This window comes from Nannobrachium achirus, assembly GCF_963921795.1.
Source record: "Nannobrachium achirus genome assembly, chromosome: 1".
Taxonomy (NCBI): domain Eukaryota; kingdom Metazoa; phylum Chordata; class Actinopteri; order Myctophiformes; family Myctophidae; genus Nannobrachium; species Nannobrachium achirus.
The window spans coordinates 24,954,350-24,979,938 of NC_137810.1; the positions used below are offsets into that span (position 1 = coordinate 24,954,350).

The 25,589-nt window shown below is 42.6% G+C and overlaps 1 protein-coding gene across 4 annotated transcripts in view; it reads left to right on the forward strand.

The window, feature by feature from the left end:
- Positions 1–3,225: 3,225 nt before the first annotated feature.
- Positions 3,226–25,589, forward strand: part of elavl4 (ELAV like neuron-specific RNA binding protein 4) — a gene marked incomplete at both ends in the record, with an annotated part of 102,306 nt that continues 79,942 nt past the window's right edge. For 2 of the 4 annotated variants that reach the window (XM_080723455.1, XM_080723456.1), the window contains 2 exons: positions 3,226–3,273; positions 4,115–4,255. In XM_080723455.1, the coding sequence (XP_080579581.1) occupies positions 3,226–3,273; positions 4,115–4,255 (189 nt within the window). The remainder of the gene's footprint in view (positions 3,274–4,114; positions 4,256–25,589) is intronic. The other 2 variants (XM_080723457.1, XM_080723458.1) reach the window with 1 other exon arrangement.

Below are 25,589 nucleotides of genomic sequence, written 5' to 3' on the forward strand. Positions count from 1 at the left end.
TCGTTGTTGTCAGGCAAAACCCTCGATATGTAAACTTGATAAGGGCATGTGCTAAATGTCAAAATTGTAATTGCAGCGAAATTAACTAGGTTCACAACGCATCACGATGTGATGCGTTGTGAGCTTGTAGATCGTCCTTTTTTAAGTTAAAGTGGTTAAGGTGGGTTTTATAAATATTGGACCAATACAAAATATTAAGAAGAGCTTGTAACTAAATAACTGCATTAGATACATTGGAACACAGGTTATCTTTTTCTATTTCCTGAAAAGTAACAGTTTTGGACAAGGTTTCCACCCGACAGCAACGGTATTCATGTTCTTGCAGATGTTGTTTATTGGTTTATTGGCCATGTTCATTCAGCAGCCATTTATTTTGCTCTTGATTCATACTGGAGAGGAAGGTGGGGGTCATACAAATGTCTAATTATACAAGCCGTACCAAAGATTATTTGATAGAATTATTTTTGCCTCATTGCTTTTACTGTATATAAGAAATAGCATTTTTATACGTTCCCCTTTGAATTCTTCCTACGTTCCTTTAAACCAACCCATTCTCTCTCTCTCTCTCTCTCTCTCTCTCTCTCTCTCCTGTGTTGGCCATGGTCCACCACAGCAGATGGTTCAGTGTCAATAGGCTGCTATTAACTGGCCACTCGTCCCTCTCTGGGCCAAGGGAGGACAAACACGTCCAAAACACTAGGGATAAAATAGCAATGCCACTGAGGGTCCTACACAGCAAAACCTTGAGTGTTGGCTTAACCCTTAGAGTGTAAACACTTATGAGGGCCATTTATTCAATAAAAAAGAAATAGAAGTGTCACATAAACTTCACTCAGAATACAGAGTGAAGTAGAAACCCCAACTGTGGTCAGTCACTTAAGACTGTCTGTCTTAAAGAAGGTTCATAAACTAATTCACCTCTATTGATCTTCAAAAACATATCTATAAACGTATTGAACATTTTGCCAAAATGACAAACAATACAGACAAATACAGCCCACACTGGAAATTATCGGTCTTAAATATGGGGTGCCATGATTTATTTCCCCCTTAAAACATGATGATTAGGTATTATGATTAAACTCGGAGGAAGATTTTTTCCAAAAAAGTGTGTATAAAGTGTTAAAATTAGGTTTTTACAGTATGGCCACACCCACACAGTGTTTTTTATTTTTACAGTATGGCCACACCCACACAGTAAGTATGCCTGGTTGTCAGGTGGGTGGTGACCCAGCGTAAGTTAGCCACACCCACAGTGCTGGGTGAATGGTAAAAGGGCCCCCCCTAAAATAAATTCGGTCTATTATATGTCTAAAGGCTCGTCTAAAATACGTCTAATATACATCAAGATTTGAACGTTTTTTAGACGTCTAAGCTTAGACTAGACGTTGATTAGACATCTAATAGACGTATGTAAATAGACTGCGTCTATATATAGCCGTTGAAATAACGTCTAGTCTAAGCTTAGACGTCTAAAAAACTTTCAAATCTATACCTCTATTAGACCAATTTTAGACCAACGTCTAATAGACGACTATGGCTCAGTGGGGAGGGACTGAGTTTATGATGTCAATAATTCAGTGTTTTTCGCTTTCAGCTTTCAGGAAGAAACCAAAATTACACTGGGAAGGCAAATTTGCACATTATAACCACACCTGGGGGTCCATTAGAGTAATGTTAACTCCACAGACACATACAAAACAGAAAAAGTCCCAAACTATGGCACCACCTCTTTAAATAGATGTGATGGGCTCTTATTTACTGACAGCTATGATGCACACAGGTGAGGCATTGCCAGTGATCTCATTATGACATGGCTGTCCCCTCCCACCCTTTCCTTTATTGGGAACCCCAGCCATGGAACTGTAGCGACGAGCTGCTTCGTCATCTCCGAGCCACACCCTGCTGTTTGACGGGCTGAGAAAAGGACAGTCAGCTGACCTTGGTGGTGCTCATCTCAGCAATATCCTCTACCTCTGCCAAATATCACTGGGACATCCTTTGTTTCAATTGAACTCTGAGAGTGAACAAAGGTTACCAAATGTGGTTAGATTTGTCCAATATTGTACAGTATACAGTACAGTATAGGTTAAACTGAGATATACAACTTCTCAGTGTGTACATAATGCAGACAGCTGTAGAGCTGAACAAGTGGATTTCTACAGATTGTGATAGCCAACAATTGAATCCACAACTTGCTTCTGTTAGGGCCAAAATTAGATAATCAAGCAATTAGTCAATGAATTAGTCAAGCCACTGAACCCTCTTTTTAGCTGTACAATATTATTTACTGTACAATATCTTTTTTATCTCAAATCCTGGTCAGGTAAAAGATGGGACTGCTGTAAAATGTGCTGTTTACATAACTGTGTAGTGTGTACCATAAATAACTGTTATGAACACACACACCAGTGTGGAATGTAACAGACAGGAGAGGCAGAGAGAAAGGGATCTGGTGGCGATGGTGTCACTGTTCCTAGAACAGTCTGCCCACCTTGTGGTAACACAGCGAACTGTAGCTGCATCAATGCGTGAGCCACAGAGGAGGGAGAGAGGCAGAGAGAGAGAGAGAGCGACACAAGGAGGGATGGAATGAGAAAGAGGGGTGAGAGAGAGCGAGAGAGGGAGGGTGAACGAAGGAGAGAGCGAGAGGGAGTGATAGAGAAAGAGAGAGAGAGGGAGGAGAGTTTTAAACTAAGAGCTATGTTTTGGGACTGGCTAATCTGCCAGTGAGCAGTGTGAGGATCGGAGCGTATTGTGTGAGCCAGTGTGCGGGGGACAGATAAGGGAGCCAGCCAGCCCGTCAGCCCGACCCACCGACCGACTGCCTGACTGCCTGTTTTAATGTGCTGACTCTGGGGAGATAAAAAAAACACAACATATTGACTCCACAGACGTGTGCGGAGACCCTGGGCAGAGACGCCACTACTACAGCTACAGCCAACAGAGGTGCACCAATATACGGGGAGAGAGAAAGAAAAGAAAAAAGGGGGACTGACAAAACCCGAGCAAAATCTGAACGTTTAAGAGGATTTATTCCCTCTATTTTTTTTCCTATTCATTTATTTTTCTTTTTTTCTTTCTTTCTTTCTTTGTTTTTTTGTTTTTGTTCCTGGGACTGATTCTCACATCAAGTAAAGAGAAAAGGAGGAAAAGAACTGAAAGGGAGCATCTGAAAGAGAAAAATAAATAAGGAGCGAAAAAGAAACAGCACTGAATTTGAAGATGTTCGAAATAAGCCGAACACTCAACGCCGCTTTGTTGAGCAATGAGGTAAAGAAATCTGGATTTTTTTTCATTCTCCTCACCTCACCTGTGTCATGTCTGCTGCCAACCATTCTGTGTCATGTTTGTGCTATTGTACAGTATGTCTGCGTGTGTGCGTGCATGTGTGTGTGTGTGTGTGTGTGTGCGTGTGCGTGTGTGTGTGTGTGTGTGTGTGTGTGTGTGTGTGTGTGTGTGTGTGTGTCCGCACATTTCTGTATGCTCATAGCTAGAAGACAGAAAGGCTGATTGAATGATAACAGCAGTGGTTTTAGTGCATCACCCCGGTGCAGTGGACGGTACGGACGCAAAAACAAATTAAGAAAATGGATTGCTACGCTTCTCACACTCATCCTGGCTTGCAGTAACCAATGAAAGGCTAATAGGACCCAGGCTGTTCCAATGTGACATTCACTACTTTATACGTCCCCATCTATTTTGAAGAAAAAAAAAGCAACGTAGCTATCAACGACAGGCTTGCTTGTGAAATTGCTTCACCCAGGGCTAAAATTGTATGTGTGCATCCATGTACACGTATGTGCAAGTTTGAGCGCGTGTGTGTATTTGTGTACGTACGTGCGTGTTCACACAAGCATTTGTGTGAGAGCATAGTGTTCTGTAATCCCCTCTGCCTCCTCTTTCTTCCTCAACCCCCCCCCCCTTTCTGTCCTTTACCATTCTCTCTCTGTCCTTCCTACCTGCTGTTATCTGTTCTTCCACCCCTCTCTCCCTCCTCCTCCTCCTCCCTCTCCTCCTCCACCACTCCTCCTGTGTCCGTGTATGAGCTGTGTGTTTGTGTGTGTGTTTGTGTGTGTGTATGTGTGTGTGTTTGTGTGTGTTCTGTGAGCAGCATCTCAGGATGATGGCGAGGTACGGGCAGCTCTCGGGACTAGCAGCCAGTGGCACGGGCTCCGTCCCTGAGACGCACTCGCCGCTATTTCCTAGGGATCTCCTGTCATCGCCGGCCCAGCTGGGCTACAGGTCACCCCTGGTAAGAGGATAGACAGACCAATATATATATATATATATTTATACCTCCATCTCTTTAATCAACACACCGGCGAGCGTAACGAGAACAAGACCAAGGGATACATTGTGTGTGTGTTTAAGGAAAACACACACAGAGAGAGAGAGCGAGGGCGAGAGAGAGAGAGGCAGGAAGAGAACAAATCAATTGTGGTATCCTGACTGTATTCCCGGCGGATTGTATTAGTAAATATTTATGTTTTTATGTTTGTTCAATTATGGCCGCCTACTCCGTCTTTAGCCTCTGCCAGTCAGTCTGTTATCATGGGAATTGGAGGTGTGTGTGTGTGTGTGTGTGTGTGTGTGTGTGTGTGTGTGTGTGTGTGTGTGTGTGTGTGTGTGTGTGTGTGTGTGTGTGTGTGTGTGTGTGTGTGTGTGCGCGTGTGTACGTGTGTGTGCGCATATGCATGCACGATTCACCCCATATGCGTGCGTTGTTATGTGCGTGCTTGTGTGTGCGTGCGTGTGTGTGTGTGTGTGTGTGTGTGTGTGTGTGTGTGTGGGTGTGTGTGGGTGTGCGCGCGAGCATGTGTTTATGTGTAGTGTAGTTAGTTGTACTGTGTAGTTAATCAGTGTCTGCATTGTATGCATTAAGGTAGAGTATTTTCCTCCTCCTGACAAGGATTTTGTTTCAACAGCGTTGCACATAACGTACATTTGAACGTACACATATCTATATAGACACCATAAAACGACTGCTGTTCTCAACACATTAAGGATGTGGGCTTGCAACACTTTCACGTTCATGTCAGTCCAACAACCATGTGTTAATGTATTCATTTAACCAAATGGTTGGGTATCCATTTGGTTAAAACTATCACAGAGGATTTTTCAGTGTAGTTGAATCATCTGTCAGGTCGAGTCAGCAGGGGAAGCAGGTACATACTGTAGATAACTGGGATATTTTGCATTTGCATCAACATTACTCTGCCATTTACATAGTGAAGATGAATTCAAAGGGAAGGGAAGGAGGCATGGAAAAGGGGCACGTCGATGAGAAAACCCATGTGCATTTTAGGCAAAGCGGTGTGAGAAAAATCCCTAACTCGCTGCGTTAAAAAGCGTCATGAAGCTGTGGGTGTCTAATCTGCTGTAGGCTCTTCATTGGTTCGTTTCCCCCTCAAAAACTGGCTCAGTTCCCCCACCCCACAGCCTCTCAGAAACCTTCAACCTCAGTCATGGTGCTGACTGTACAGTACATTGTCAAATCCTCAGCGTTCATTTAACTCTGAGAGTTTACAAATGTAACCAAATGGACCCATGAGGGTCACACGAGTTACAAATGAATTAATTGTCACAGAGGGATTTTACTGTATGCTTTATGCAAATGCCTCGAGGCAGGGGGCACTGGGCTAAAATGCATCTGTGAAAACTTAGGCTTCACATTTTTATTTCCTTAATTTTCTTTTCCAGCTTTGAATTCTCTCACAAGAGTTCAAAGCGTGTGCCACCATGTTCTGTCGTGACTGTGCGCCACGCAGAATGATATCTCATTGCAGAGGCCATTTGCCGACCGAGAATATTCTTATCTGCTTCTTGCATAAAGCTGTCAGACTGCAAATCATTTGTTGAAACCAGTCCTAATAATTAACCGAGGTTATTATGTGAATGTGAGATTTAGATTGTGAGAAGGTATTTAGATTAATTTCATCAGCGCTGTTGCTGACTGAATTACAGAATTGGATGATCTTACTTAAAATGGTCCAATCCATTCCAGTTTGTGCCATGATAATCAGATAGCAAGTTTTAAATTATAATAAATGTAGCTGTCAAACATACAATACAGCATGTAAATGAAAAAAAATATCCTGAGCATACGTAACTTGAGTAAATACTTTATATTATATTGTTACTAAGGCCTCCTCTAAATACACTTTTATATCACAAGAAATGGTTTTGTAACATGTCTTTGTGTTTACTTGTTTTCCCCACATGTAATTAATGTATGTGGCTGGTGATGGGGTGTGACCGTGTGTGCATGTGTGTGCGTGTGTGTGTGCGTGTGTGTGTGTGTGTGTGTGTGTGTGTGTGTGTGTGTGTGTGTGTGTGTGTGTGTGTGTGTGTGTGTGTGTGTGTGTGTGTGTGTGTGTGTGTGTGTGCGTGCGTGTGTGCATGCGCCCGCGTGTGTGTGTGTACACGTGTGCCTGTCTCTGTGTGTGATTACCGTGGTTAAAACAGACCATCGTTATGGTGATTAATGGTACCTTCATTAAGCACAGCAAGATCATTTGCATACATTAGATAAATGTACTGGAAGATTCTGGTGGTTTTGGCTCGTAAAGCCTTGAAAGGCTTGTTGATCTCAAATGGAAAAATCTTGGTAAGAGGGGAGGAAAAATAAGACCGCCATGCTTCTGTGACTCTATCCAAATCTGTGAACGCTTTATGTGTTCATATTGGTTTGTTTTATTTCCAGCTAAAATATGTCATTAATAATAGGGAAAACAAGGATCTACAGTTAATGCATTTAGGTATAACGCTGAACTGAAATAAATCAACAACATGCCATTGTGAATGATGGACCACTGCATGAATAAAGGAGTATATAACGTTTTTATCACGGGCCAGGTTTACAGTTTACATTCCCTTCCTTGGAAGCTCTGAGCGTTAAGTAGCTTTGCGTATATATATGTGTTTGCAAAAGATGCACGCACATACGTGCATATTGTGTGTGTGTGTGTGTGTGTGTGTGTGTGTGTGTTCCAGAATGTTTGTATGCGTGTGTGTACTACATGCGCGTGTGTGTGTTAGTGTTTTTGTGTATGTGCGTGTTCTTGTATTTGGACATCTTTCTGTCGATGTTAGATGGAGAAAGGTGTGCTTAAAAGGTACTTTTAAAACAAATGTTTGATATGTACTGATAACTGATCTCCATCAGAGGCTAGAGCAAGGCACAGCGATGCAGAGTGCACAAAGCCTGTGACTTGGAAGCGAACTGCTTTGTTCGAAATGAGCATCTGCAGTGTCAGGGCAGTTTTGTCAAAGGAGGATGGAGAGATCTTAGCCGTACCATCTCAGATAGGGAGTGGGTGGGCATGTTAAAAGAACATGCAAGGCAGCCGAATCGCAAATTACTTCCTAATTTTGTCACTGAGATGTAATTTTTCCAAGCCCATATCTTAGAACCTGCAGTGCGCCCGCCATGCTGCAGAGCTGATTGTTGTTAATTTCTAGAGAATTTTCACTGATTACCTGCTGCCGGCAGCTGCTGCTCTGTATGTGACACTGGGTTTTGTTTTGGCAACTCCAGTGTTTTCTATTTCAACGTTTCTTTCTTTTTATTTTTTTATTTTTTTAGCTCCTATTTTTATAAATGTTTCCTTTCCAACTCTTCCCAGGGGGTTCACCAATCACCATCAGGCTAGGATGAAAAGAGTGGGTAGCTGGCAAATGTATGTAGCTGTATCGACAGCCAGGAGACAGTTAGGGGTCATCTCTATTTCACAACAATGATTAGCTCCTTCCATCTGCCGCTCGCTGCATTTCCCCCTTCCTTGATTGTACTGTTCTCTATAACTAGGAAATTGGACCATTTATGCACCGCGGCCATGCCGCCGCCATGGCACAAACAGGTGCAGCACACTTGACAATAATACAGAAGGAAAAACAGAGTTGTTGTGGGAGAAAAAGAGATAAGTGTAAAAAAAAGTCCATATTTTGGGGGGAAATGAAAAAAAAAACATAATAATTTCAAAATGTACAAAAAAAGGCATCGCAATGTGACTCGTGAATTTGTAGACCGTCTATTCCTCGCTATTTGTTGTACTTGTACATCGACGTACAGTATGTACACAGAATCCTAGTTCAAAGAAATTCACAGAAATGCGTTATTACAATAACAGGAATTCTCAAAGACTCAACACTAACTGAAGAGGAAAATAAATAGCAAGGGCAAACAATGGTGGCTAAACCCTACAATATCATTCATTGTGTCAGCTGTGACTTTTAGCGATATTTTGCGAGTTTCTATCATCAGTATCTCATGTTCTCTCCTTGGCTAGTAGTAGGGCGTAGGGCGCAGCACATTAAATTATATAGCTTTCATGCTATTTGTCGATTTAAACCTAATGCATCTGAAACGGAAAGGGGTTGCAGGTATATTAGTTGATAGAAAAACATGTGCTATGATATACCTAGGAATTATTATTAGTGTGTGTGTGTGTGTGTGTGTGTGTGTGTGTGTGTGTGTGTGTGTGTGTGTGTGTGTGTGTGTGTGTGTGTGTGTGTGTGCCGCGCGCACGCACGTTTGCAAAGCGCTGGATATGAGCACATGTGGCGTGTCAGTTACAGGGGCCAAAGAAAGACTGAGAGATACTGCAAGGATGGCCTGAGGGCTTCAGATTTGTTGGAAGAGCTACGGCCACTCGGCCTGTGTGTGTGTGTGTGTGTGTGTGTGTGTGTGTGTGTGTGTGTGTGTGTGTGTGTGTGTGTGTGTGTGTGTGTGTGTGTGTGTGTTAGCTGGACTAGCAGTGCTGCAGGGGGGCCTAGTGATCAGCAGCTGAGCCGGTGCCCCGCTGGGAACCGTCACTGCCGAGTGGAGCAGGTGTCTGCAAACACACACACACGCGCGAGCGCGCGTGACATGCACGTTCAGTCAAACACACAAAACAGCGAACTTGCTGTCTGTCTCTGCCTATCTGCTTGCGTCCTTTTTTCTCACATACCAACCCTATAATTTACACTGTCTACAGGGTGCATTTCAGCGTGCGTTTCATCATAATGACCATTTTCTTTATCATAGTTATGTTTTATAACTGTTGGCCCATATAGATGGGATGTGAGATCCATAAATGATAGTCTGTCCTTTGGAGACCCAGCTACAGCCAACACAAACGCCCACGCCCAGCTATAGGTCAGCTTCCTATGTTTGGTCACCTTGACCTGGAAGTAATGACCTGTAATTTCATCTGTATAACAGAGAAGGGTCAGGGCAGAGCTCAGAGCTTCTGCATTTCCCCCGACGTGAAGCTCCTGATTTATACTTAGTAGCCAGCTCACAACACGTTGCATTGTGATGCATCGTAGACTTGTACCCACGTGCAACTATGTACTAAGTGAAATAAAAATTACAGCGGTCTGGTCATCCACTGACTGCGTTTTTGTCATACACACTGTCATACACACAGAGTAATTACATTAGAGAAGACCTTGGTTGTGTAAGTGTTTGAAGGCAGCAATGTTCCAGCAAAAGAAGAGGGTGAAAAAGTATAATAAGAAAACCTTTTATAGTAGTAAAAAGTATATATATTATAACGCATATTAATTTATGCATTGGTGAAGGATAGATTCGTGACGGCCTCATCATGACTCTTCCACTGTTTCACCACGAGGTAAAGGTCATAAGGTTGAATAAACAAACATTATCTTTCCACCTGCAGTTAATTTTTCTTCTTTAAGTCCAACTTCAAATCCCTGAGTGCAGTTCCTTTTTTCTTAACAGAGACAGTTATTCAATTAATTACAAAGATACATTTATTTGCTTTCTTCAAGACTGCTTTATTTGCAGGCATTTCTTGTCTTTTGGGGGACATTAATCAGGAGTAAATACAGGATATTGTTTTATATGAATATCTGACATTGATGATGGGAAATTATATTTTTATGATTGTGAGCCAATCTTGACATGATGACAAAGAAAATTACCCTCCCTCCTCCTCCACAGTCAGAATAGATAGTTTCTAAGCCAATGCCTTTTTATTGATTCACTAATTGCTGGGGAGGTAAAGCGTCTGCTGCTGCAATGAATAAATAATATATGGTTGACACGTGCATTATCATCAAGGAGTGGCCAGTGAAGTTGCCGTTGTAGCTAGCCATTAGCGCCAAAGAGATATAACTAACAGACAGGCCCTGGATAAAGTATGCTGCTGAAGTGGTTTTAAATATCTGCCAAACTTGGAGGTCCAACAGATTTTTCCAATAGTAATTGATTAGTCAGAAAGGAGGGTGTTCCACATAAGGCCTATACTACATCAAGCTAAGAAAGGCTAATATAGTCAATTACTATACAGCTATTATTATACAGCTACAATCTAGCCTGTATAATAATCAGGTCTGGAGCTACAGTGCTTGCTCAGGATCTTGCCAGTGGTTATGCCAACAGCGAACAGCTCTCCATGTAACCCCTGAATAAGATGCAGCGAGATGCAGTGGTATCGCCCAGTAGCTATCCAGTCCCATTAATAATGAATGCATTCTAACAGCAGCATTTAGTTTTGAATGTTTAACCATGGAGTCTGCCCTGAGCTGAGGTATTTGTGACACATTTTTAAATATATGAATGAATTAATGAATTAATTAATTAATTAATACTGCAGGTGCTGAAATATATCAGCAGAATGTAATTATTTTGTACTGGTACCGGTATGTTCTCATCTCCCATCACCACTTTACGTTTACCTATCAAGGCTTGCATGTGTGGGGGCGGCAGTGGCTCAGGAGGTAGAGTGGCCACTTGGGAAACGTAAGGTTCCCCGTTTGAATCCGGGCTCCCCCAGTTGGTGTCGAAGTGTCCTATGACCAAGACACTGAAACCCTAATTGCTCCCAATAAGCAGGTTGGTGTCTTGCATGGTTTCCTCCGCTGTCAGCGTGTGAAAGTGTGGGTGAATGTGAAGTACACTGAAAGACGCTATATAAATGCAGTCCATTTATATAGTGTGTGTGCGTGTGCGTGTGTGCGTGTGTGTGTGTGTGCGTGTGTGTGTGTGTGTGTGTGTGTGTGTGTGTGTGTGTGTGTGTGTGTGTGTGTGCGTGTGCGTGTGTGTGAGCGCGCTCATGCGTGCATGTACTAATAATTCCTGCTTTCAATTTGTATTGCAATGTACTTAATCAACCGCTGTAGTATTGGTCCATTGGTTCTGAAAAGAGTAGGAATGTCCTCCTTATAAAATTATCAATATTAGCCGTGCTGAAATAAATACATAGGCCTACATACATATTTCAGAACAACTACATGGCTCGATAGTATACAAATGACAAAATGGATTATCATGCCTCACGCATTTCAACTGAAAGGCAGCTGAGTTATTGGTGTTGCTGTGATCTACTCACTTGCTTTTTGTCAAGCATGAGAAAGAGCAGCTAAGCATGAAGTGACATTTGGAGAAGTGGATTTGTGTTGCGGTGTGGGCATGTTTCAGTCCACAGCGCTGTGGGGCGGCAATGTGCTTCATAAAAATAAATAAACATTCTTATCCAACAACAACAAAAAAAGGCTTCTTTGATCATTTAGGTATATCTGAGAGAGTTATAACTAGTATTTTCCATCTTGGCAGAAATCAGGAGGTGTTATTACACAGATTTATTGAGGGCATCAAGGAGGAGATGCTCTTCTGGAGCGCCACAGCACATGAGCGAAGAAACAATCCATCCCATGAAAGACAGAAAGGCCAGGGCAATAAGCAACGGTCGAGAGAATCTCCTCTCCCATGAGCAGCCGTGTGTGTGTGTGTGTGTGTGTGTGTGTGTGTGTGTGTGTGTGTGTGTGTGTGTGTGTGTGTGTGTGTGTGTGTGTGTGTGTGTGTGTGTGTGTGTGTGTGTGTGTGTGTGTGTGTGTGTGTGTGTGTGTGTGTGGTTGCATGCGTGTGTGCTTGGTGGGGGTGTCGTGATTAAAGCCTCCACCAGATGGACCACAGTGGTCACCCTGCAAGCATGGTTGTTCCCCGACCGGGATCAAACGTAAACCGGGCCACCACCTCTCTACCGCCACACAGCCTGAAAACCCACCCCTGCACTCCATGAGCAAAGGACCCACCACACTGCACTATGCGTATACCCACTGCTTAATCTCACTGAGATCTTATTCAGAATAAAATATAAATTGATTTCCCACTTTATGGGACTGTATATTTTAAGCATAATACAAAATAAATGTTTTAATCAACTAATCAAAATAAATTACTAAACTAAATTAATTTCACTTGTTTTTGCTCGACGTAACTGTATCTACAATCATGTAATTATAATTGTATTCACTAGTAACAGATAACATTGAAAACCAAATGATGATGATCTTTATGTACAGATACAGGCTGAGGTGTTAAATGTCACCCCAAACTGTGGACCCCTCTGTTGTCCAAATGGACTCCACCACAGTCCTGTTGAGAATACATGCTCTGTGCCAATATTCCTGCTAGGCCCAACAGCCAATGCATAGCTAAGCCTCTCTGGGCACTCCTGCAAGCTTCCTTTCATTTCTGGCTGCAGCCTACTCTCATTTCCCACCCCTGAGTTATACTTTTGTCAATCCAGTGTCTGTTTCCTTAAAATGTGCTTCTTTATAATTCTGTTTACTACAACTTTAACTAACATTATAAAGCCTGCTTAAGGTTGTCCTCGAGAAGAAATGGTTGAGACAATAACAATCGAAATAAAAACAAAGAAAATACTACTGTATTTTTACTACTATTGTTTTTAATTTAGCTGTATCTAGCACTTCAGGATTCAAGAGGGATTGCATCTTGAATCTTGGATGTTGCTAAACCTTCCACCCATTTGCTAAACTATTCACCCATAAGCATTTTTTATGTATTATTTTTGATGTAGTTAAGAGTAGCCTGAGCGAGCTCTCACTCCCTATTTCACAGTTAGAGACAGATAATCTGGCCTCAGCTTTCAGACAGCTCCTGTCACATCTTTGCTGTCTACAGCACTATATCCACAGCAAACAGCTTCCAGTTGTTATGGAAAGACAAGCATGCTGTGACACATGCAGAGCCGCCGTGTTCCAGGATCAACATGAAGAATTCATGTCTGTACCGAAAGGGTTGTCTTCTGAAAGCAGGGAGTCAGGGACTGACATGGGGTTGAAATGACCGTGCATGCCTTTTGGCATAAAGAGAAGTAATCCTGCTAGATTAGTCAAGCAGACTACAGAATATTCTATACTTTATTTAATACATTTTAACATGTGCCGTTTCATGGATGATTTTATCCAAAATGCCTCAAATTATCCTGGGTGTTTACAGTACATTTCAGCACAGGTGGAGTATGAGTGCAAATGAGAATATCTTTGAATCTACCGAAAAAAGAAAAAAAAAAAAATCACCTCGGGTGTTACAATATCTCAGCAGCATTACTGTATCATTGAAAACATTCCCAAAGATCCATTGAATGCAAACTACGGCCCCCCTTCCTGGATACAGTAGCGTGGTGTTGTTAAATGGCTGTCTGGCGTCTAGGAGACAGTAAGTGATGTGGGGTTCGTCCCTGGCCAGGAAGACATGAGAGTCACAGGCTCTGACACCCATTTGTTGATTGTTACCGACGGAGGGTGGACACCTGCCAAAGGAGAGGTGATCATCAATCTGAGTAGCGCAGCTCGATGAGGCTGCTGCCAGAACTTCAATACAGAAACTAAATGGATCCTTCAAGGACAAAATCAAAAGGAGTCCCAAGTAAGCACTTGCATGCTGAGGAGCAGGGGCGTCACAAGGGGGGGAAAAGTGGGACTGAGTTACTAGGGCCCAAGGAGGAGGGGCCTGGAATTATTTTATACTTTTTATATTGTATAGCTATTGAAAAGTAGCAGATATACAAGCTCTCAGCACGGCACCAAGTTTTTAAGTATCTTTTAAGCTAACATTTGTACCTCAGATTTTGCTTCTGGGGAGTCCTGGGAACTAAATATTTCGAGAGGCGGGTCCGTGGCCAAATACATATCATGTTGGGGGTCCTTTGCATGAAAATGTTTGAGCACCACTGAAAGAGAAACAGATCTACAGGCTCAGAGCGGTGCCACGCTGTGAGCTTGTATATCTGCTATTTTTGGAGCTGTGTGCAGCCCTATACGTGGCTGTGTGGGTCTGTGTCTGTCTGTGTGTCTGTGTGTATGTAGCCTGACTTCGGCGCGTAACTAGTGCCGCACCATTTACGCCACTCGCGCAATATATACATCAAAATGTGCGGCTCGGCCGGGAATGGTGTTCTATTACCTTTCGTTCCGATCCGCCTTACCATGCCGACGTAATCGGCAAAAAACGACGCTTAATTGTCCCCATTGACTTATAATGGGACAATGCAAGAAATCACTTTCAAGTATTTTTCTCTCGTAAACCATAGGAGCTACAGTTTCAAACCTCGGAGAGGAGATTCATAATGATTTTAAGAATGAATCGAAAAATAATTACATCACTCGGCCTCATGGTGGTGCTATAACGGCCCACTTTACGTTTTGCCCCGTAACTCTTGAACCGTAGATCGGAAAATTAAAATTCTTTTTTCCCTGGATTCCTTGGGTCAAGACGCATCTCCCCATATAGGCCACGCCCATTTGCGCCAGGATAGATTTTCCGCCATCTTGAATTTTCTCCAAAACACACTTTTTGCTCCTTTTCCTACATATTTTCTTCAAATGTCACAAAAATCGGTACACATGATCTACACACACACACACACACACACACACACACACACACACACACACACACACACACACACACACAGCTCCACTTCACACGGGTGTGATTTTATTCAAAAGTTAAAGTACCCAGGGCCGGAGGGCCCCTAATTTGGTGCGACACCCCTGCTGAGGAGAGTCTGGGCCAAGTCAGCCGATTAAATGTATCTGGTTCTTAAGAGGAAGATGGTGTCGTAAAAACTGTTCCTTTTTACCTCTGTCGTGTTGTTCTTAACGCTCCCGTTATTGTTTTCATCCTCTGTTGTAAAACCATTGCGATACGGTGCACGACTATAATTCAATTCAGACCATTTTATATTCTTGATTATTTCAAAGTTGATTTAATTAGAGCGTTTGCAAGCAAGGGAACCTGTTTCAGTGCGAAATACAAGATGAGGTTTGACGTCTTATTTTCAATAATCAAGGAGATTTCTGGGCACTCTCTCAGGTGACACCTTGGCTGGTGTCTTCACTTCTCCGCTTTTAAATAGAAACCTTATTATGCAGAGTGAAACATGAGACAGGTGTTGAGATGTCGCGTCTGACAGTTAACAAGACTCAAACTGAGACCGACCACAATTATCACTCCATCTGTGCACTGCATATTCAAACGTGTTATACACTGCACATAATATTGTTTGCCTGCTCATTATTGACTTTAGTTTTCTGTTACTGCTATAACACATAATGTACGCCACTGTAACATTGTGTGTGATGACTATTCACAATGTGTAGTCATTGCTACCTCCTTCAAGCGTATGCAGTACATGGTTTAACTCCTATGGCTTTAAAACCCATTTAGGATTGGAATCCCTTTTGGCGTTTTTACCTTTCAAGACGAGAACCCCTTCTGGGGTAGTTGTTGCTATGTACAGTATAGCGACATACATTTGTTGTAATCTTTGAATAAATATTTGAAGTTTTTCAGAAAACCTAGGTCGGGATTTAGCGTTTTTGGAATCCTTAAAGAACCCTAAACGGGTTAAAATACTGTATATTGTGTAGTGTTCACTGCACTAAACCTTGTTTAGAGCTAACACAAAACACTATGTACAGTATAGGCTACAGTAAGTCTCTTTTGGGGAGTGGCATGAATGAATAGATCTTAGTGAGTTTGTGCGTATGCATCTGTGCTTTTTTTCTGTGCCAGACTTTTTAATGGAGGGGAAGAGCAGGCAGAATGAGTAAAACAACAGCAGCAGACACACAGAACTTAATAGCAGAGACCTTTAAAATATGTTGAAATTCAAGTCAGTCAGCCGGCCTTTGAGGACCTCTGATCATTTGCATCAACAGAAATGTAATAAATAAATGAATCAAGTCCACAGCGTGCAGTTAATCCGTGAGGGGCCGTGAGTGGGAGGGGTTTGGTGTGGACATGCAGGGAAGGGTGGAGGGAGGGTCAGAAGGAGTTCATGACAATTAGCCAGCTCTCTACTCTGTGAATTAGCAGGCTCTAAGCACAGGCTGAAGCATACTGCCGGGGCCTGGCCGTTTAAGCATTGGCTCTACGGCCGTCACAGTGTCAGACCAAGAGGCACTTCAGGAACTGGAAAGTGTGTGTGCGTTCGTGCCTGGCTGCCTGCATGCATGCGTGTGTACCCAACTACCCATATGCATATACTGTATGTACATGTATGCTTTTAAAGGTGTACGGGCATGCGTGTGTGTGTGTTAGGACATTAACCACTTAAGATTTTTTCAAGTCGACTCGACTGACAGTGAAGTCGAAGTTGAGTTGACCAGTTTTTATGACATCATCATATTGACAGGAGGGGGGGGGGGGGGGGGGGGGGTGAACGGGGGACAAAACCCGGAAATGACTTCCCTCTGGACTTCATAGAATAGCCTAAAGCGATGCTTTCCCACTTAACACAGCCAAGTAACATGATAAAGTCGGTGGCTTCTGTTACGACTTCTTCTGACTGCAGTGTCTGCACTGTCTGTCCAGCATGTCAGTATGCACATACAGAGTGGAGCTCACACTGCAGCGGACATCAGAGGGCTGCAGCGGCTGCAAGGAGGTCGTTAGTGGCTGAGTGAGAACTCTGTGCTTAAAGGACAACTTTAGTTTTTTACAACAAGCATTCATATTTTAGATTGTAATTAAAGAATATAAAAGATGAGTGTTCAAATTATTTCATTTACTTCTTTCTATTGTTTTAGAGATTCTTATTTTAGTGGTTGGGGGCATGCGTACAAGTGGCTAAATATGTCATTTTACACAGAATAAGCCCATTCCCAAGATACAACACAATCTTTCATGGTTGGATGTGACTTATGGGGGCTAGAAGTGTTACTGTAAATAGCAATAAAGAAAATGTAGGCTTATTGTGTCTAAAAAGACATATTTAGCCACTTGTACGTATGCCCCACATTTTAGCACGGTAAACGCGATAAAACAATAGAATGAAGCAAATGAAAACATTTTAACACTCACTTTTTCTTTTTTCTAATTACAATCTAAAAAGTATGAACCCTTGTTGTAAAAAGTTGTCCTTTAATTCCATCGAAAAAACTGTTGGAAAAGGAGAGAATAATTCTGTCCTTGACAATAAGTAATCCTACTGTTGAATGCTGTTCACATGCACACATGGAGCAAAATAATGATAGGAAAATACAATGTTTACTTTTTTTTTACTTTCGACTTTCCCTGGTGGGTCGAAACACAGATCCAATATGAGCTTGCGAAACTGCCCTGAAAGTCACGTGATCGTGGAGCGCTCGATAAATTAGACAGAATGCGGAGGCTAAGGCGGAGCTAGGCTCACAGCACGTTCGTTTCAATTGAACGCGCCCATCGGCATTACAGAGGATGTGAATTCCACCTCTTTTGGGGGACTCTAGTCGCTTTCTAGCAGCCCCTCCTTTTTTATCATTGCCAATCAGAATCCAGTATCTGAACATGTGACCACAAAAAGTGGTAGAATGGCTAGTTGTGGGCAGAAGAGAAGCACGGAGAGAGAGAGAGAGAGAGAGAGAGAGAGAGAGAGAGAGAGAGAGAGAGAAAGAGATAAATCTATCAATAAATAGAGAGAAAGACATAGATACATAGATAAAGATAGAGATCTCCGGAGTCCGTATCAGTTGCACTTCACCTCTGGGACAACCAGATCTTATTTTATTGTTGTTTGGGACACGATCAACACAATCCTGAGTTATTTTTTGTGTTCAATCTGTGTTTACGAGATATTTTAATATTTCATCATGACTAGTGATGCATTTTGCATCATATGATGCAGCATGATGCTGTGTGTACATATGTCCATGCGTACTACTCTGTGTTTATGTGTGTGTGTGTGTGTGTGTGTGTGTTTGTGTGTGTGTGTGTGTGTGTGTGTGTGTGTGTGTGTGTGTGTGTGTGTGTGTGTGTGTGTGTGTGTGTGTGTGTGTGTGTGTGTGTGTGTGTGTGTGTGTGTGTGTGCGTGCGTGCGTGCGTGTGAGAAGGAGAGCCAGAGCCAGAGCTAATCAATGAGATGGGGTTTCACATTGCTGACTGTATGGCTGGCAGTCCTGGGTTTCAGCCACAAAAGCTTTTTAACTTTCAAAACTGAAGACCACTGAAGAAATACACTGTATCATTTATCCGGCTGAAAAAATGCATCAGTCATCAACAGAAAAGCCAAAAGTATTCACGCCCATACAGTTTCATTTCTAAGCAATGTCAGACAAAACGGCAATGCAATTTATCAAGTCAATCGAGAAGCAGAACTTTCTTATTACTCAGTAAAAGCATTAGGGTTCATTTAACTCTGAGAGGGTACAAATGTAACCTATTTAATGGACCCATAAGGGTCCATTTGGTTACATTTGTTCACTCTCAGAGTTGAATTAACACTGAGGATTTTAATGTCTTGCATGCGCGCCCTCTCGCGCGTGTGCAAGACACCAGTCATGTTGCCATACCTTAGCAACAGACACGATTGCAGTACATTTTATTATTTCCCCCCTGTAGCCAAGGTATGGCAGCTGCCATAGCTTGCCATACCCAATTGACGCCTCTGTTGTCATGTAATGCTTCCTGTTCTTTACTGGTCTGCTATTTTTAAGTTCTATATTTACTCAACCACAGACAAACATACTTTTACTTTCACATTGTGACATACTGCACTGTGAACAGCTAAATTCAAAGAGTTCATTTAAATATGAAAGTGTGTACAAACGCACCCTCAAGCATCCAGAGCGATTAGCTGCGTATAGTCTTCAGTACACAGACCACACACCAGCATCTCTAACCACATCCAGGCTGTAGTCTCTCAGCATGGATGCCCTTTCTAGCATCGAGTCAAACAACTCCTTCCATCTGTCCATGCATTATAATGGGATGGATATGTCTTAATTAGGACACAACCACACAACAGTTCCATACCTATTGTGTAGGCTACGTGTTGACAAAATACAGCATTGTGCCACCTTCCACACCATATCACATTCACAAAAAATACATTGTCTTTAATATGGTAGAAGTGAAATGACACATTGGAGTCTAGAGTTGGGTGTAACACATTTCATAAGTAACACATTGCATAATAGCATTACATACATGAATAACAAATTAATATAATAGCATTACAGTTACTATGTCAAGTAATGCATTACTTTCACAAACCTCTAATACTTCTAACAAATTCATGCACACTAATGACAATGCAGTTTGTTTACCATTTGCAATTTTGACTTTTATTAAATGTTTCCTCTGCATCGATGCTGCACTTCGGAGTGGTTTGTGTTTCATCATGACATTGCGTTTTATGCTGCAAAACATTGCATTTTAATACCTATAACATTATTACGGCTTCTCTATTCAATTTAGACCGCCCTTCTATTTAAAATTAGACAGGGCCTTCTGTGCTTCAATAGAGAGTGTTTTATGAAAGGAATGCAAAAGTAATATTACTGGCACAGAAAGTTATGTAATGTATTATTTTTAATTACAAATTATAAATAATGTGTAATGTATTACAGTACGTTGTGAAAGTAACTCCCCCTACAGAAAATGTTATTTAGATTATATTCTAGAGACAGAAAGCAACCTCTTTTTTTCTCACTTCACTGTCCTCCAGGAGAAGAATTACCAAACCTTTGTTTAATCTCTCCTTTTCACAGCTTCTTCTTCTGTCATCACATCAATAGTTAAGTTGCTGGCATTTAACAAAACCAGCGCTATACCTTATGATTCATTCATCCTCATTGTCCTCATTTCCCATTATTTAAACCGTGGTTGAGAGGCGAATGGGGATACAGGATGCAGTGAGGTGGAGAATGGTTTCGCTGGGCTTAAACCCAAAGGTTTTGTGAAACTCAAAGGTCAGTGCAGAATAAAAGAGTAATGTGAGGTTGTGTAGAAGATGGTACTATTCGCTTGCCAGTGTTAGGGAAATCAGAAAAGACGCACCACTATTTTGAATCCATTCTGTTCGTGTTCCTCTGCATGTTTTTATGCTGCACTTACTTCCACGCCCCTGTTATATATACAATATAATTCAGTTATTCAGACAAAGCCCCAGCTTAATTCACAACCAGACTGCAAGGACAAGCAAATTCTATTCTGTCCCAAACAATAGCAAACCCTGTTCAACGCATCATCTCCTGTGTGTGTTTGTGAGTGTACACTACAGTATGTGCATTAATTTCCCTTTCACTGTGTGTGTGTGTGTGTGTGTGTGTGTGTGTGTGTGTGTGTGTGTGTGTGTGTGTGTGTGTGTGTGTGTGTGTGTGTGTGTGTGTGTGTGTGTGTGTGTGTGTGAGAAAATGAGTGTGAGTGTGAGAGAGTGTGAGCGCGTAGTGAGTGTGAGCGTCAATCCTGCTCAGGCCTGCCTAATTGAGTGCAGAGAGAGGATTCATTAATATGTCAGACACACACAGCCTTGCACTGGCACGCCGTCACTATGCTAGGTAGATGTACTGTTCCAGCAGACTGTTGGAGAGGGCAGAGGTGAAGTGAAGAGGTTCTGTGCTTTAAGCACGATTTATACTTCGTTGTAAGACGGTGTCGAAAACCGAAAATAGCTTACTATGAGCTTGTAGATCGGCTATTTCCGCATGTGACACCGTCGTAAAACACAACATAAATTGGGCTTTAAGCCTAGTTCAACACTCACCCATTGTTCCCCCCCCTCGCCTAAGTAATGTATGCCCGGGCTAATATTGGTGTTTTCCTTTGCAAATACAAAGGAAGAGTGAAATGTACATTAAAAATAAGAAATAAATAAAAACAACAGCAGTAAAAAAATAAAAAATAAAAGCTTATCTATCAAATCCCATTCTGTGTGTGTGTGTGTGTGTGTGTGTGTGTGTGTGTGTGTGTGTGTGTGTGTGTGTGTGTGTGTGTGTGTGTGTGTGTGTGTGTGTGTGTGTGTGTGTGTGTGTGCGCAGTATGAGCATGCGTGCGTGTGTGTGTTTGTATACAGTATAGTATGAAGTAATATTGTATATCATTGACCGGGGTCCCAGGGGTCTATACTCTACCGCCTCGACAGCTATGGCGCTGGCTGTTACATACCGTAACACACATGGATAACCATTTCAATAGCCATATCTATAATAAACAGTACATTTATATCTTACAATGCACAACCCTGTGTGTATAACCGAGTGACACATTTGAAAGAGTGCTGCTGCGAGGCTGCACACACTTCCACTTTAATTGAATCAAACCAGCATGAGAATGAGATATGACTAGTTTGCTGCCAGTCTGTCCGTCTGTCTGTCTCTGCATGCTGTGTATACAAAGGAAATTATATGATGATGTCTAGGAATAATTTGGGATGTTTTGATCTTTTGTGAAGTGACAGGAAAACATATCCAGAGTATGAATATTATCGGTGACAGGTTTTTCTTTATCAATGGTGTGTGAGGTCTGTGTGAGATGAAAGAGAGAACAGAGTGAGCTTACATTAAAATTGTGCTAGGGTGCTTGTGCTTGTGTGTGTGTGTGTGTGTGTGTGTGTGTGTGTGTGTGTGTGTGTGTGTGTGTGTGTGTGTGTGTGTGTGTGCGCTCTGTGCATTGCGTATTTTGTGCATGTGCTAGTGAGAAGGTGTTTGGCATTGGACTGCTGGCTGCCAGGTAACAGGAGTTACAGGATGCAATGGCTCCCTCTTCTTGTCTGTGATGAGATAGAGTCAGACCACCTGGAGAAAGGGAGCTGAAGCTCTGCTGCCCGGCAATGATGATAGACTGTTGTTACAGGCGGTATGCCGGGATACAAAATATAATCCCTCTGATTAATACAATAAATGAACCGAACGTTAGTCTAATTTTCATAAATTCAGCTCTGTGCTATAAGGCATCCATCTCAAAATGGCTTTCCAGTTTCCCCCCTTCTTTTTTAGGTTGTAACCAGGGCTACAGTAGGCCTAATAGGTGTGTTTTGTCCATGAGTGAGGGAAGACTATGGGTAATGATAATGTTTGCCTGGTTAATAAACCAGACTCTATCACACACCACAGGGTAGTGTTGTGCGGTCTGGTTTATTAACCAGGCTATGATAATGTGGTTGAAGAGTAAGACTGCAAGAGGCTAGTCCCAATGAAAATGCAGAAAAAAGAACCGTCTACCATTCCTGAGACTTAGTAGATAAAGATGTTCTTATTATTGTGTGTTTAAGTGATAATCGGGTGTGATGATATCAGACTCATAGGAAGGACTCACACACTCACACTGCATGTGTGTCACTTCGTGACACACACGCAGCTTTAAATGTATCGGGGCACCCTGGAGTGCCGTGATGCCAGTCCAGGGGTGCCGCGAGATAATTTGATAATATTTGGAATTCATCAATATCATCAATATCACTTCATTATGCTTAGTAAAACAGACCTGCTTTGCACTGTACTTGATGAGTTATTTTTCCATCTGACACCTCTCTTCACCAAAAATAGCAGATCTACAAGCTCACAACAACACGTCATGTTGTGACGCGTTGAGAGCTTGTAGATCTGCTATTTTTGGCGAACCTTCCCCCCAGAATAGGCATGCTGGGGTTCAAGTGGTTAAACGTCAAGTATAGCGTTATTTTCAGTCAGTTCTGATGGAAACGGATATTTCTCCAATAGGAATAGGATGTAAGATCCTAAAAATGAACAGTGTAATTCAGGGGTGCTGTGGATGAAAAAGTTATTTACAGGGGTGCCCTGAGTCAAAAAAGTTTGAAAACCCCTGGCCTATATACCCTCTCAGAGTTATAACCTTAAACTATGAGGTTGCTGCCTGCTGTGCTGGTGCACCTTTTATAACATTCCCTATTCTTTACTCCGTGGACCACAACAGTGTTGTAAAGTACATTTACTCAAGTACTGTACTTAAATACCATTTTGAGGTATTTGTACTTCACTTGAGTATTTCCAATTTCCAATATTTTTACTTCTACTCCACTACATCTCATCTCAGAGGCAAATATTGTACTTTTACTTCACTACAATTATTTGAACACTTTAGTTTAATACTGGTCTGGTTACTTTGTAGATTTAGATTATCTTTCAGCCCTATATATTTTTGTCCGTTTGAAAATATCGTGACGCATTGTGAGCTTGAAGATCTGCTATTTTCAATAGATTTTTATACATTTGAAAACATGAAATGGGACATTCTGCATACTGAGTACTTTTGGTAGGCACTAGGCTACATTATCACACCAATACTTTTGTACTTTTACTCAAGTAGGCATACATTTTGAATTCCGGACTTGTACTTGTAACAGAGTATTTATTACACATTGCAGTATTGATACTTTTACTTGTGTAAAACATGATGTGAGTACTTTTGTCCACCACTGTCTGGACCACAACAACGTTCAGTGACCGCCTCCCCTCCCCTCGCCTCCCTCCCTCCCTCTCTCTCTCTCTCTCTCTCTCTCTCTCTCTCTCTCCTCTCTCCTCCGTGGGCGCACCGCCCCATCCCCGCCTCCCGCAGCCAATAAGAGCTCGGCTGTTCCATATAAGTCCCGTTACGGAAGCGGGGTGCTCGCTCTGTCCTTTTCGCTTCTTGTGATTTTTTTTATACCATTTCGGTAGTTTTGTTATTTTTTTCCTGAGCCTCCGTGCCTGTATTCGTCTTCCATCAAGATAGAGAGATAGATATTATTTTTCTTCTTCTCCCGCGGCTCCGCTGTCCTTGCGAGACTCTCGTCTCCACCACATTCATTCATCCACTGCCACTGCATGTTATCTCCAACACGCGACTATACCTGTCCATCCCACCCCGCGCTGTCTGTCGGACCACGCTGCATCTCTCCGCCGGTCACACCACGTTCCACCCCTTCCGATTACCTGCTGCTTGAAACAAGAATGGTCATGGTGAGTCTGAACTCTGAAGCGTAGACAGGGCATGTTTATTTCTCTCTGCGTTGTGTTGTTGTTTTGAGTTATTCTACCTGCTATTTCCGAATGCTAGCTGCTATGTCTCACCTATCGCCACACCGCAGCATGCAGACAGGTAGCTCGTTGAGCATCCTTTTGCCTCAGTCAGTCAGTAGCCGAGGTTTGTTTATTAGGACGGATACAGTAGTCTACACTTGTACTTATTAAATTTTTTTCTTATTTCAAACGATTTGTAAAAGATAAATAAAAATGCACAGTTGTGTAATATACCTATACAGGCTTGCACCTGCCTGCCTCCGCAGCTGTGTGACTTTAAAGCGTACACGCGCGTGTCCAGCTCCTGAGTGGACATCCAAGTAGTTGAGCCTTGTGTTTTGTCTACAAAGGAACCCTTGGACTTGTGTCTTATTTCAGATACAATAGTAGGCTAATGTGTTTTTGTTTTTTTGTTTTTTTACTTTGATACATTTAAAATTCTCAGAATATTTGAAATAAATAAATAGGCCTAGTAGTATTAATAATAATAAACTTAATCAAGGTCAAGGTAGGCTATTGAGTGTGTTTTTGAGAATTATTCCATCTGTAAGTGTGTGTGTGTGTGTGTGTGTGTGTGTGTGTGTGTGTGTGTGTGTGTGTGTGTGTGTGTGTGTTTGTGTGTGTGTGTGTGTGCACGCGCGCGCGCGTGCGTGTGTGAGAGAGAGAGCAGCATGAGAGAGGGCAAGGGAAAGAGAAAGCAAAAAAAAAGTGATGGGGGGGGGGGGGTAATCTGTATACACAGTGTTGTAAATGTACAGGGGATTTTAACATGCACCCAGTAATAGCTAATTTATATACATAGTGCTGCGCAGGCATCCTATTACCATAGTGCCTGAGGCTGCAATCATTCTCCTAGTGCTCTGCTCTGCGCTGCTCTGCACTGCTCTGCCCAGCGCACTCAAGCAGAGACCTCAGCAGCGATTGATTGCTTTGCTGGGATTCAGAAAGCCTTTTCTCTGCCAAGCCGGGCTGGGGCTGGCGTGGCGTGTGCCGATGAGGGCTAACAGCCAGCCAGATATCGAAGGTGTTAACACCGAGGGAGGGGCAGGGGAGTCTGTGGGCCAACAGGCAGGCTGTTTAGCCAATCACGCACTCTGACAAAAAGGGGTGGGGGGGTTGGGGGGGGGAGGGGGGGCGGGCTCTGACCTTCCAGCTGAGGAGGCGACTGGGCGGGTGGCGATGGGGAGGAGAGAGGGAGGGCTAGAGGAGGGAGGGAGCGTTACTGCAGCCCAACACGCTCCCCACTCCAAGCACACCATTCTCCTCTCAGCGTCTGTGGAAGAAGGCGATGCCTGCTCTCTACGCCACTAGCACCTTGCTGTCTACTCGCTGCTAAGACTCAGACACAAACAGCAGGGAAGCCACAGAGACAAAGAGACAGAAAATAATAAACAGAAAGCTCTGGAGGAGAGTAAGAGAGAGAGAGAGAGAGAGCTAGAGAGAGAATAGGGGATTGTTTTTATTTTGTATTTATTTTTTTACCCAGGCGTTGCTGCTGTTGTGTGTGTGTGTGTGTGTGTGTGTTTAGAGATAGAGAGAGAGAGATA